The sequence below is a fragment of the Chenopodium album genome, chromosome 24 (assembly GCF_948465745.1).
Source record: "Chenopodium album chromosome 24, dcCheAlbu1.1, whole genome shotgun sequence".
Lineage (NCBI taxonomy): Eukaryota > Viridiplantae > Streptophyta > Magnoliopsida > Caryophyllales > Amaranthaceae > Chenopodium > Chenopodium album.
Window position 1 is genome coordinate 34,158,681 of NC_137857.1, and position 13,568 is coordinate 34,172,248.

Consider the following 13,568-nt stretch of genomic DNA (forward strand, 5'->3'; position numbering starts at 1 on the left):
TACACTTTCAATAAAATTTATTGCAATATTCATAATCCACCTATATAGTTTAGTGTTTATCTTTTTTTCTTTTTTTTTAAATACTAGTATATAGGCAATATAGCTTTTCTTTAAACTAGGGCAGCTAACGCAATGCGCGCGTCATAGCTAGCCATATCTTGAAGGTTTTTTTTGGTTTAGCTTTTAAATCACAAAATTAGTTAAATTAACAATAAGAGAAATTTTTCCTAAAAAAAAACAATAAGAGAAAATATAATCAACTATATTTAGGTGGTAAAAATGTTCAAGACAACTAACATTTATGAAAGCATAAAAGTACATAAATATTTTAGAGGGTATAGTTGTCTAAACACTATTCATTAAAATAACATCCACATATTAATGAGGATATGTATGTAAATACACATTTTGAAGGGTATAATTGACATTACACTATTCATAAGAGTATGTTTCTACTTTTTATAGGGTAGGGAATTGAAAGTTTGCAAACATGTGAACTTCCCACAGGCACATGATGGAAAACCGTTACTTTTTACTTCTAGCTAAAGGTCGTTACTATTCCATTAAAAAGACATTTAGAGGCACCAAAGAGATAAATATAGAATCAAAAATAGATCTAACTTAAAATAACACATGATACGATCAAAACTCACAAGCCATATCCATGTATGACAAATCTCAAGAACATTACGCGAGCCGCACCAAAAGCAAGCTACATACAAGCAGCTTTGAGCAAAATCCCAAAAAAAAAAAAAAAGAAAGAAAAAAAAATTTTGACCAGCAGAATCACAGAGTATACTACATTCAGCCATTTCAGAGAGGACCGTAGCTCCAGAAGAGCAGCCTCAGGTGAAAAAAAAGCTCCCTGACAATCAACTTATCCCGCTTAGGCGCTTAGCGTAGCTGGATCACTGCACAAAAAACAAATGTAATGAGATTTTTAACAAGAAAGTTCCGAGAACTTAAGAAGCCAGAAAACTGAGTATAAGAAGGATCTATAAATTCAAACAAACACACTGGAAACCTAGGGGCTACAGAACTGCGACTTTAAAGTTGCAACAGTAAAACATGAACAGCCATCGTTTTGGATACACTAATAATGCTTAATAGGTGATTCATCCAAAAGTATCAAACTTGTTCCACAGAAACCGAAAGCCTCAAAAGAAGACATGCTGACACTTACTGACAATAAATATGAACATCAACTAACCTGTTGCTGTTGCAATGGCATCTGTGCCTGCTGAGGCATTGGGTAACCACCATATCCGGGATAACCACCATAGTACATGTTAGGATCTTGAGGCGCAGACACATATCCATAGGAGTCGTATCCTTGTGGATATCCATAATAAGCAGAATTATTCCACTGGCTCTGATCAGGTTGTGACTGCATACATTCAACCACTTAGCTCAGGACTAGGACAAAGATATACTATACTGAGCACCCAAAAACAAAAAAAAACATACCGGTCTGTTTGAAGGACTACGTCCCCAAGAGAGTCTAACACTACGTCCACCTAATTGTACTCCATTCAATGCTTTCAATGCCTCCTCAGCACTACTTCTGCAAATTAGCAAGACAATATATTAACTTCAAATCACATATGCAGACCTGCAAAAATCATATGTAACTAAAGATGTACACTGAATAAAAAATCCATGCAAACCTGTTAGTAAATTGAACAAATCCACATTGCTTGCCCATAGGTATTTTGACATGTACCAATTCCCCATAGGGACTGAACGTTTGTCTCAAAATTTCATCAGAAACATTAGAATCCAGATTGCCGACAAAAATCTGGAAAAAAAATATATCAAGTCAAGATATTATTAAGTACAACTTAGATGAAACTCTTTAAGGGAAAAGTACCCACAGTCGTGTTACTTGGATCACTGTCATTTTGAGTTCCCTGAGAGTTCTGGTATGAAGCTGCGATAAAGAAAGAGGACAAGGATAAAGCAACAACGACCTTATAAAAGCTTATTTCCACCAAAAAAAATAATGACTATCATGTAACTCAGACAGACAACGCAAGTCAAAAGTGCTAATATTCCTGACTGAAGAAAAAAGATTAAAAACAGCATATTCAACTACAAAGTCAGATCATCAAAGTGCAATGCAGTGATATGAAATTAATACACCATTGTCATTTTATATTTGCAACAACTTTTTTAGTCTCCATTAATCAACATAACCTTTATTGGTAGGGTTTAATTTTGACATATTTATTGCCTGTCCAATTATATTCTCTCTACTTTTACAGTCTTTAAAAAGGGTGCAAAAACAAAGGTTACAAAACACAAGGAGATGGAAAATGAAAAGTTAGTAGGCTTAATAAAACTAAGTAAAACCGGGAACAGGCAAAACAGAACATTATAACACAAAAACAAAAGGAACTCATACAAAACACCAGCACAACCATATGAAAAGTGCCAAAGACCTAGCTCTCTAAGCAAAAAAGCAAAATAAAATTATTCATCAGCTCATCAGCTGAAGATCTGAAGGAGCACAAATCTACTGAATATTACATCAAAAAGAGAGCAAATGACCTAAAACCCGTATGGAATATTTACCATCACCATAAGGTAAAATCACACCACCTCAATTCACAAAAATAGTGATCACAGAAAACATTCAGCAAACAAATTCCAAAGAATCCCTCACCATTGAACAAAACAAACATAAGGACATACACATTATTTATGACCAACTAATACATACTTTGAATATTTATAGAGAGCACTGAATTAAATCCCAACATTGTAATGAAATAAACGGGTAGTTATGCTCACCAAGGAGATGATAATAATCTAAGAACCAAAATAAACCAGACAATACTACTGACTGTTTATAAGAGGTACATAACTAGATTAGACCACAGACTCGTGTAAATCTTATTTTTTTAAAAAAATAATAATAATAATAATAAATAAAGAAGCAACGCAAACAGGGCATCTCTTGATAACAGAAGAAGAAAAAGAGTACAAGATCTTACAGCAAGGAGTTAACACTTATAAGACTAGAATATGAAATTTATAAAGGAGGGCAAAGTAGCATCAAGAAAAAGCGAATGTGAACGAAATGCCAAAAGTTGGCATCCTAAATTGTAATGAAATTGAACTGAATTGATAGCTATAAAAAGGATAATTTACAAAACTGAAAGGAAGAATGAATGGAAATTTTATGACATTACTAACCTACACAAGGTAACGTATTAAGCTAATGCGAAAGAAATGCCAAAAACTGACATCCTAAATTGTAATGAAATTGGACTTAACTGATATAGTTGTAAAAAGGATAATATACTAAACTGAATGGAAGAATAACTTTTAGCACTGGAAACTGCTGTAAATGGAAAATTTATGACATTACTGACCTACACAAGGCAACGTATTAAGGGGGTAACCATTTCGGCTGAATTCAGTCCCAGGCCCCTAAATGGTAGAGCCTCTTGACACCCTGCTTTGAGACAATGGGAGTTCTATAAGATTTTCAATTTAGAATTAATAATTCCCAAATCTGAAAGGAAAGCACTGGAACTGAAATTCTGCGCATCTTCAAGAGAACAACTGAATGTAGGAGACCCAATTGAAACTTTAATGACAAACCAACATAGAGCAAAAGCAACCACCATATTTTCAACCTTACCAACTTTATGTTCTGACTAATATAAACAACAAAAGGAGGAACCAATACAAAAATCAACAAGTTCATGCATGCAGAATTAATCAATACACACAGACCAGTGTTAGTAAATACCTGTTCCACTGACGTTTTTCTTGTTAGCAGCAGCTCCAATACGCATTGCACGACCTGAACACATCATTCCATTCATCTCTGACATGGCACGTAGTTGTTCACTTTCATCACTGAAACGAACAAATCCATAGCCCTTTGCCCTACCAGTAAGCCTATCCATCACCACCTTAGCACCTTTAACTGAGGGGTAGCGGGCTCTAAAAGTCTCTTGTAATGTGTAATCAGTAACATCTGTGGCTAAGTCACCAACAAAAATTGTATAATCAGATGCATCCTCTCCCCTTTTCTCTCCAGATCCATAGAAAGCCCAATTCAATCTGTAGTTTTGCTCAACATTTGGCATCAGGGTGTTATTGTATGTCTGCAGAATTCTCTCAGCAGCAGCATGAGTAGTGAACTCAAGAAATCCATAGCACTCTGACTGCATGGTTTGCTTATTACGAATGATTTTGACATTGGAAAGCTGCAAGATTAGGTAACATTAGTGGTGAATAAAGTAACTCTGTAACATGGAAGCAGACACTTACACATGACATTTACTTATTACATGTTCAGTCATACCAATCAGAAATCAAATCAAAGAACTATTTATGCTAATTTGCCTCCCAAAAGATAAAACTAACTTCACACTATAAAGAACCCTCTCTTACAAAATTCACCAAATCTAATCCTTATACTTTGAGTAATTACAAACTACGGCAACCAAAGCCACCTTATTAAAGCTTGGGCTTTCAGTAAAACAGAATGTTAGCAAGACCCACAAATAAAAGACAGCCTCCTTAAAAAAAACATTAACTTTAAAATTAAGAAGAAATACGAGTCAAACATCAAGGTTTCCCAAGTCTAGTAAATACGGAATTAACAACAATATAATTTCCTCAATCTCCGCCACAGAAAATTCCCAAGTAAGATCTCTCATTAGTACCTTCCCTCACCATCAATCAGGACCAGTCAGGGAGCCAATGCTAAACATCTAAGACCTAATCGCTTCCCTGTTTTATACATATAGTCATACACACGACAATGCTAATCCTACACTATAATCAATTATTACATAATCGGCTAAAATTTAATCAAATCATCACAACATGAACAGATCATACATTCTCACAACTTCAATCTAACAGAAAACCTTCAACAAGGTGAAAACAATAACAAATTTACAACAATTTACCATAAATCAATAATCACATAAGCTGCCAAAAATTGAACCTCAATCAAACAAGATCATAAAATTCCACAACCTTAATTACATCAACATCAACAGATCATATATTTCCATAACCTTAATCAAACAGATTACCAAACACAAGACAAATGACACAACAAATTCACAACAAAAATCGCAAAATTAAAAAATCGATGAAAATCAATAAAAATTCAAATACGATTCAATATACCTCGCCGGTATGTGCGAAACAATTACGAATATAATTCTCATCCATCCAATACTGCAGATCTCCAATCCAAAGCGTACGAACATCCTCAGCAGTAGCAGCAGGCTGTTGCTGATACTGCTGCTGCGGCTGTTGCGAACCCTGCTGCGGCTGTTGCGGAGCCTGCTGCGCCATCCATTGCTGCTGGTATTGCTGTTGCTGTTGCTGCAACAGCTGCATCTGCTGCTGCTGCTGATGGTAGTTCTGATCCATGGAAGGTTGCGAAGCCGCCATTGATGGTGGTGGAGCTACCATACCTTGTTGTCCTGGTTGCATCATTGTCGATTTGACGTTGAAAGAGGAGAGAGAAAAACCCTAGGAGAGAGAAAATGGGAGGAGGAGGAAGAAGGTGAAGAAAGTGGAGATATTTTGGGTATCATGAGCGCCAATTATTTTATATTGAAGTTATGGGCCTCTCTTTCTTTTACTTATTTGGGCTATGATTTCGGGCCGTATTAACTAATGGTTGTCTGAATTTTCACCACTTTTGGTAAGGAAAGTTTTATTCCAAAAAAAAAAATTTAAACATAGAATCATGGAAAGAAGGTTATTGGAGTACAATGAGGGGTCGTTTGGTTGGGGGTTTTATCAAAGGGAATGGGAACATTCTTGATTCTCTTTGTTGTTGTTTGTTAGGCCTTTTTTTCCATTTTCTTTGCCCTTTTCATTCCTCCAAATCCTTCTAAGTTGATTTTGCAACCCCCTAGGTATTTCCATTCCTATTCCTTAGCCACCATTACACCACCTGGCCACCATACCACCACTCTCCTACCTACCCAAATCACCGGTTAGTCACATGACTCGCATCCCACGACTAGCCACGTCACCACTCGCTGCCTATCCCCTCACCCTTGTCGCGCCTCTTCTCCCCTTGTCGGCCATCCGCATCGAAACCCTATCCCCATACCCGTAAAATCCTTATAAAAAAACCCTTCTCACTCACTATAAAACGGTTGGCCAACGGGTTCTACGGGGAGTGAGACTAGTTTCTAGGGTTTTTTGGGCTACGAGAGGTTTTCGGGGGAGGGATGAGTTGCGCTGGGATTGACGAGGGAGAGGGAGAGGGAGGGCTGGTGAAGGGCGGGGAGTGGTTTGGTAGATGGATGGTGGGCGGAAAAGGTGGAAAGTTAATGAAATATGTTGTTGTTGTGGTGGTGGGATGGTTTTGCTTTGTTTTTAAAGCAAACATAGCAAATATAAGGTATTTTCATCCATATTTCTTTTCCTTTGTTCATTCCATTCCCATTACCCCATGCAAACCAAACGACCCCTTATTATTGTTAGTTGTTTTTTTTTATTAAGAAAAATAAAAATAAATTTGTATAAGACGGATTTGTGTTATTTTATTGTAAGACGGTCAATTTGAAGGCAGCTTTAACAATATTTATGGTAATTTTTAATTTGTAGTGAGTAAAATTGTATTTTATTGAATAATTTATAATGAACACATATTATGAAGGCTAATATATATATATATATATATTTTTGACAAGTAATATAATTAGTTTGATTTATTATAAGTGTTTTTTAAGGTAAAAATGTATATTAGAAAAATGGTAATTTTTGTACAGTTAACACTACAGTAATTGTAATATGGCCCGCTCTTCCCTAAACAATAAGCCAAAATTTGATTAAAAAAAAAATTAGCTTACGGCCTGTTCTCTTCAGCTTAATTTCAATTCAGTTCGGCTCCAATCAATTCAGTTCAGTTCATAATTTTCTTTTCTCATAAACAATTCAGTTCAGCTCTATTCAATTTAGTTCAACTCCAATCAGTCCAGTTCAGTTCTATTCATTTCAATTCAGATCAGTTCGATAAATTAGAACAGACCCTTATAGATATCTTTGAACATTATAAGGTTTTGTTTACTGACTTATTTTTGATAAAATTTTCACTTAAATCAACTTGTTTTTACTTGAAAAAAAAAATTACTTAAACCTAAGCAGGTAGTCTTTAATAGTTCATGATTTCATATCATCCCTTAAATTAAAGGTAGTCTTTCATACCATCATTAGAGGATACTCAGACAGTCGTACTTACTAGTACTGTATTACTGTGTACCTTTTCCTTTTATTTAAAAAAAAAATAAAAATATTAGAGGATACTTAGCCAAGGTTTAAGTCTTTAAGATTACCTAAAAAATTGAGTACTTGACCAATGGATATCTTATTGACCAATGGATATCTTATTGACCAATGAATATCTTATTGACTTCAATTTAATTTGGTCACCATTAGTCAAAGTGGTAGATTTTTTCCCCCCTCCTTTTTCTCAATTCCGAGAGGTAAAAAACAGCCATATCCATGTAGAAGTAATTCATAGGTTTTTTCATCAAGAAAATTGCAAGGCTTTGTTCTTCTTCAACTGAAATCTGGTACTAACCTAGTAACCTTACACTCTTCCTTTTAATCTAATTGCTTATCTTATAGCCATTTCAATCATTGTTGCTTTATTTAATTCGTTTGATTACTAAGTTTATTGCAAGTATATTATTTATCTCTCTAAAATCTTACTGCTTTAGTTTAAAGGGACTAAATTTTGGCATCTGGGTTGCAACATATATGAAATTGGCTTTCTGGGTATTCGTTAATTTTGTAATTTATTTGAGAATGAATTTCCCTTGTTTAGTAATTAAAAGAAGAGATTTTGGGACCTGGAAAGTCTAATTCTGCTATTAGATTTTTGGGGTTTTCAGTGTTCTTTGAATTTGTATTAACAATGTTGATTTTGATTTGGATGATAAGCTGCTTTATTCTGAGGTCATTGTTTTGTTGAATTTTCAGTGATCTTTGTTTTTGGGGTGGAAGTTAGTAGGAGTTTGAAGTTAATATGGATGTGCATTTGAAGAGCTTGGTTGGTAGATTCCATGAGCAATTTGGATCTGGGCCAGGACTTGGTCCTGCATCTAGTACTTGCTTGATGAAAGTCGAGGGTGTAACTGCTGCTTTCATCAAGTCACTCTATAGAGCTGGTGCAGCTCTATACAGGACTGATCCATGGAGGCGATTACGGCCCGGACATTTCTTTGGTGTTAGGGTTGGCAAAAACTCTGAGTGGCCTGGCAGAGTGCAGCCATTTCCCTGTGTCCAATTCATTGGGGGGGATGGTGGGGATCTAGCGTTTTATCTATATCGATCTGAGAATGATGCTCAGGAGGCAACAAAGCTAAGAGAAACCATTCCTGCCCCGAATACTGAGATTATGAGGGTGACCTTTGAGAAAGAGTCCTTAATGTTTCCTTGTCACAAGAAAATGATCAAGTCTTTGTCTCTTGAAGGAACTGAGTACTTTCCTGTTTTTGATGTTGTGTGTTGCAATTCTGATGGTGAGCTTAGATATAGGAATCCAATGTTTGAGGAGCTTAGATTTGTGTATGCTTCCATGAGAGGTATGACTTTGGTTCACCCTTTGCTACAAGAAGATGTGCAAGCCACAACCAAATGGTCTCAATTTATGCGTTTTGAGCCATTTATTGAAACGGTGGATGTTCAATGGCCAGCAGGGATGGCCAAGGGCAATGATATTGTAGCAGTGACAGTTTCACATCCACCTGGTCAGGCTTATGAGGAAAAAACCTTTTCATCAGCCAACTCAACCACCACCGAGTATACAGAACCAACTAGTGAAGACCATTTTATGACTTAAAAAGCATATTCAAATGGTACTTTGAGGCGATGTGGTTTAGTCTTTGTCCTTGCAGTAGATCTTCGTGCGATAGGTTATTGTTTCCCTAATTACCAGGAGCAGCTTTGGAAGGTGTCTCATAAGGGCATGTGTGGCCTGTATACAGCCATGAAATAAAGAGAAGAGGAGCTTGCAATGAGAGTACTTTTATTTCCCACTTGCCTTTTCCTCATGTCATTGTTGCAATGAACTGTAAATTAGAGAGCAATATAATTAGGGGTGGAGCTCTTTGAGTTGATCAAATCCATGGGTGTTACTGTATTTTTAACCAACCAGTCTAAATTTTCTTGCACAATTGCTAAGCATGTTCTTCGTTCAGCTGCCCCGCTTATTACTCATCCTGTCATTCCATTCCTTTTCGTTCTCCAGAAGACCTTCAGCAAATGTGCCATCTTACAGTTAATGCTTTGTCTGCTTGGGCTGACTACAGTGACTTAATATTGTGTGTAATTGGATTGTCATTTTAATATGATGGAAAATCCATGATAAAGATATAAGCTTTAAGGTACTCTGAATAAACTTGAAGTTCACTGTATGATTAGTGGAACATGATTGAATTTGAATACATTATTTATGTGTCGTACGTATGACTACTGTACTACATTTTTAGTGTAATGAGACATTAGATATTCTAGTTATTTTCATGTAGAAAAACTAATTTCCTTTTAAGGGCTTCATTGAGTTGATAAATCTTCGTTGAGACCATTTCTTTATGAAAAGCTATAGTTAGTCTCTGAACTTGCTGCTTATATTCTTATAGAGTTTCCTACTGTGGTGATCTGATGCATGATAGTTTTAGTTGATTGAATTCTGGCTGTCAAACCTGTGACAATAATCCAAACCTATTGAAGGATTGGTATGAAATAAGGTCTCTAGAATACATTTTTGTAGTTTCATATATTTATACCAAATGGCATGCATGTCGTTGACCAGTTCTTTGAAGTCAGGAAAGTAAGGAACTGCTGATACTGAACATTAGTATTTGGATACCTAAGTTATATGTATAGTTGGTATAGACTTATCTAAGCCAGGGAGGTAGCCAATGTTTGTTCCTCTATGGTCTGATATTATGATAAATATACACTTGCGCAAAAAAGTATGCTCTGGATTCATACACTTTGATATCGCATCTTGCTGTGCCAGGAGCTTCATTAGAAAGAGAGGTGTCTGAATGCAACAAAAAGAATTTCTCAATAGCACTCATTGTATTATCTACTTCTGTGATAAAATGCTCTGAGATATGACTTGCTTAGACTTCAGGTCTTCTGGTGATTGATTTCTTATGCTAGTAGTCAGTTCACTGTGCTTATTAAAATCTGTTTGCGCGACTATGTCACTCATACACATCATGTTCATAGCAATATGTACAAGCATCAATCACACCATGTTAAAAACTTTGACCTGGCAACCTGTCCTAGAAATTGGGTATGGAAGCAGGGAGGGATGAGGTATAGATCAAAAATATTTCTTAAAATGTTCATTCACATTACTAGTAGATACTAGATACAGTAACACACATTTTCATATAGGCTCGTCTGCTAATCCTGATTAAAATCGTATCTCAAGCCCATTTCTGAGCATATATTGCACAACTCTCTTTGCTATATCTGTATTTTTTCTACAAAAATCTTGTCAGGGTGATCGATGTCTCAGGTTAGTACGAGTGTTAAGTCAAAAACTTAAGATAAATAAAAGAATCAAAGTATAATAGTCGTGAGTCGTGACTCGTGACACCAAATTACAGTCACATATTTTCCTAAACCCTTTTTCAACTTAGCCGCACCAAAACAACCACACATGACCTATCGAAACTGGCCCTTTCCATGGATCCATGATACATGTACTGCTTTAACTATATGTGTTTCTCTGCAATATATGTTACTGAAGCTTTGATTTCTGAAACTTGCTGCTGGAATTTCTGAATTTTAGTGTTTTAATTTCTGAAACTTGCTGCCTGAATTTCCTATACTTTATGTTACATAAAATACTTGTACTGCATAATTGACAGCAGCAGGCCTTACCCAAAAGCAAAAGGACACATGAAACCAAGGTATCAGGATTCTGAACTTTACTTAAACTTTACTATTTCAGTATTCCCATATAGTTAGCACATGGTACCTCTTTTTCAATTGTGTAGATATTGAAATTTGAAAATCGGGATAAAAAATCTAGGGGCAAAAATGTCATTTTGTATCAGCGACCAATCTTTCTGGTCCTCACCTCCCAAAAATATCTTTTCTACTCCGTATATAGTTGGGCATTGAATATTTTTTTATAATTATAAAATATTACTCTTTGTGAACTTGTTATTGTGGATTCAGATTGCCGTGTCATGTTACTCATGTATGTATCATATTCGAAATAGTTATATCCTAGAAGATGATGACAACTTGTATAAAAGAGGGTTTCTAGTGACATTATCACGGTTGACGAATACTTAATTATGGAGATCGAGACATTGAAACAATTAATTTCGGACAGAAAAAGTAAAAATTAAAGAGCTCGATTACCAAATCTACAACTTGTAAACTTTGATGTTGATACCACATCCACCTCCCAAGTTGGCCTATAAAAAAGGACACCCTCCCATATCCTTGTGACCCTGCTTAACAGAACCCTACTGTTAGTCTCTGCATTTGCATACCTTAAACCTCAAAAAACCAAAACAAATCAAATCAATAAAAATGGAGATTTCCCCATTTCATCCTTATTCCTGGGACATTCTTTACAATCCATACATGTTATTACCATACTTCCATAAGCCTGAAAACTATGTACACTGGAGAGAAACTCCTGATTCTCATGTCTACTCTGCTGACCTTCCAGGTACCTATACTTTACTTTCTTTCTTCCTCTTTATTATATTGTGAAATACTTCGTGTACTACGTAAGATTGTGTACATCTGAACCTCGCCAAACTTGGCCATCAGTCATCAGTCATCAATCCCTAGTCCTTTTTTGTTTAAGCTTGTGAAGTACTGAAGTTTATCTGCATAGTGCATACATCTTAAATGTGCCCCGTCTTAGGTGAATAAATCAATTCCAAGATTATGGGAAATTTAATCTTTATACACTTCAACTTAAGCTGAAATCAGAAGATATAATATGGCTAATCAGAAATAATAGTTCCCACTTTTTAGTTAGTTAATACAAGTATGGCTGTTTTTAAATTCAATGAATGATATAATCATACAACTTGTAACTTTGGTAATGACAGGGGTGAGGAAAGAAGACATTAAGGTGGAACTAGAGGACTTAAAGTATCTAATAATACGAACCGAGGCCGGTGATGATACCGTGGACCCTCCGAGGAGGTTCATGAAAAAGTTCCGGCTTCCGGGAAGAGTTGATCTTGATGGAATATCAGCTGGGTATGAGGATGGTGTTCTTACAGTAACTGTGCCTAGGAGAGGTTTTTTCATTGATCCTGCTGTTTTAGTTAATAGACTAAAAATTACTGCAAGGGCTGCTTAAATTTGTTTTATGTAGCATTTCGCATTTAATATTTGATTTCTCTATAAATTAATCAATCAATTAAAGCATAAATTCCATAAGTGGGGTTGGCTACATGAATCAAAAGTGATTATTCCGTTCTTGTATAAATTAATGTTTTAGTTTTATTGTTTCGATATGTTGAATTTAAGCAACTGTTCTAGGAAATTTTACGGCTTTTTGTATGTGAGTCGGGCTCTTATATGGGAAAACTAATTACAAAGGTAGCAATTATTGTAAATCAAGCCTTAGGAGAAACTGTGGTACCGGTTTATAGTCGAGAGATGTTAAAAATTAACCGGAGTTCAATATAACAAGTCATCTCTTAAATCCCGAGTATTTACTTGGATCTCACAAGTCACAACAATAATAATTCTGTAATTTTTTTATTGGATAAATATATCATAAGACAAGGCTGAAATGCTGTATTAATTTAAATTGGGCCCTCTGAAAATGAAAGAGGAAGACAAAATATATCCAACTTTCAACAACTTCTGATATTGGGAATCTGTTAATGGATCAAGTGGTCCATACTTCAGTTGATTAGAGTTCCCACTTGGAATCTAATTTATTTTGAACCTTTCTTTTTTTAAAAAAAATAACAAAAAAAGAAAAAAAAAATTGTGGATTCTAATTTTTTTGCCAAATGCAAACTATCATTTTCACCCAAGTTTTGTTTTCAGCATATATATGTAATGAATTTTACATTTTGGAGGGTAAATTTTGATTAAAAACACTGTTGTACCCTACACTTGTGTATCTAAAGGACGTCGAGGCAGTCCGTGTACGTTCTGATGTTACTGCATTACACACGGGTTTAGCATACATATGCTCAAGTGTAATCTAGCCAACAGGCTACTTAAAAAACAGATAGTGAAGACGTGCAAGAGAGTGTGCTTCGGAATTGTTTGCTATTGATTATTATAGGGGGCAGAATCTTGTTCAACAGATCCGTCGTTGGCAGCCTAGTCAAGCTTTCTATTTACTTGTACTTGTACACCACTAATCAATCATTCGCGAACATCCAAAAAAAAATTCCACTTGCGTAGTTGAATTTCAAATAATTACGCTAAACAACTGTTAATCGCCCAAAATGCCAATCAAGTTGCAGCTTAAGAAACTCCCACTAGTTCTAATCAAAGAATAAACAAAAGTTAAAGCTGGCAATAGTTTCTTTCTATGTATTGCACCCTCT

The 13,568-nt window shown here is 35.5% G+C and overlaps 3 protein-coding genes across 3 annotated transcripts; 2 read left to right on the top strand and 1 right to left on the bottom strand.

The window, feature by feature from the left end:
• Positions 1 to 359: 359 nt before the first annotated feature.
• LOC145610328 (polyadenylate-binding protein RBP45-like) lies at positions 360 to 5,562 on the bottom strand. The gene is made up of 7 exons (XM_081665655.1): positions 5,161 to 5,562; positions 3,761 to 4,223; positions 1,875 to 1,930; positions 1,668 to 1,798; positions 1,468 to 1,564; positions 1,211 to 1,387; positions 360 to 911 (listed from the first exon to the last, which is right to left on the bottom strand). The coding sequence occupies exons 1-7, from the start codon at positions 5,473 to 5,475 to the stop codon at positions 909 to 911; spliced, it is 1,242 nt and encodes a 413-aa protein (XP_081521781.1). The 5' UTR covers positions 5,476 to 5,562; the 3' UTR covers positions 360 to 908.
• A 1,852-nt stretch (positions 5,563 to 7,414) lies between these two features.
• LOC145612026 (uncharacterized) lies at positions 7,415 to 9,153 on the top strand. Its single transcript, XM_081667404.1, has 2 exons — positions 7,415 to 7,571; positions 7,981 to 9,153. The coding sequence occupies exon 2, from the start codon at positions 8,027 to 8,029 to the stop codon at positions 8,840 to 8,842; it is 816 nt and encodes a 271-aa protein (XP_081523530.1). The 5' UTR covers positions 7,415 to 7,571; positions 7,981 to 8,026; the 3' UTR covers positions 8,843 to 9,153.
• A 2,312-nt stretch (positions 9,154 to 11,465) lies between these two features.
• LOC145611850 (15.4 kDa class V heat shock protein-like) lies at positions 11,466 to 12,510 on the top strand. Its single transcript, XM_081667230.1, has 2 exons — positions 11,466 to 11,707; positions 12,099 to 12,510. Exons 1-2 carry the CDS (start codon positions 11,566 to 11,568, stop codon positions 12,353 to 12,355), a joined length of 399 nt encoding a protein of 132 aa, XP_081523356.1. The 5' UTR covers positions 11,466 to 11,565; the 3' UTR covers positions 12,356 to 12,510.
• Positions 12,511 to 13,568: the final 1,058 nt, after the last annotated feature.

Coding starts and splice junctions, on each gene's coding strand:
- LOC145610328 (XM_081665655.1), bottom strand. CDS start 5,475: ATGATGCAACCAGGACAACAAGGTATGGTAGCTCCACCACCATCAATG. Junction 1,931..3,760: donor GAAAAACGTCAGTGGAACAG/GTATTTACTAAC, acceptor TCTTTATCGCAG/CTTCATACCAGAACTCTCAG. Junction 1,388..1,467: donor GTAGTCCTTCAAACAGACCG/GTATGTTTTTTT, acceptor GAATGTATGCAG/TCACAACCTGATCAGAGCCA.
- LOC145612026 (XM_081667404.1), top strand. CDS start 8,027: ATGGATGTGCATTTGAAGAGCTTGGTTGGTAGATTCCATGAGCAATTT.
- LOC145611850 (XM_081667230.1), top strand. CDS start 11,566: ATGGAGATTTCCCCATTTCATCCTTATTCCTGGGACATTCTTTACAAT. Junction 11,708..12,098: donor CTACTCTGCTGACCTTCCAG/GTACCTATACTT, acceptor TGGTAATGACAG/GGGTGAGGAAAGAAGACATT.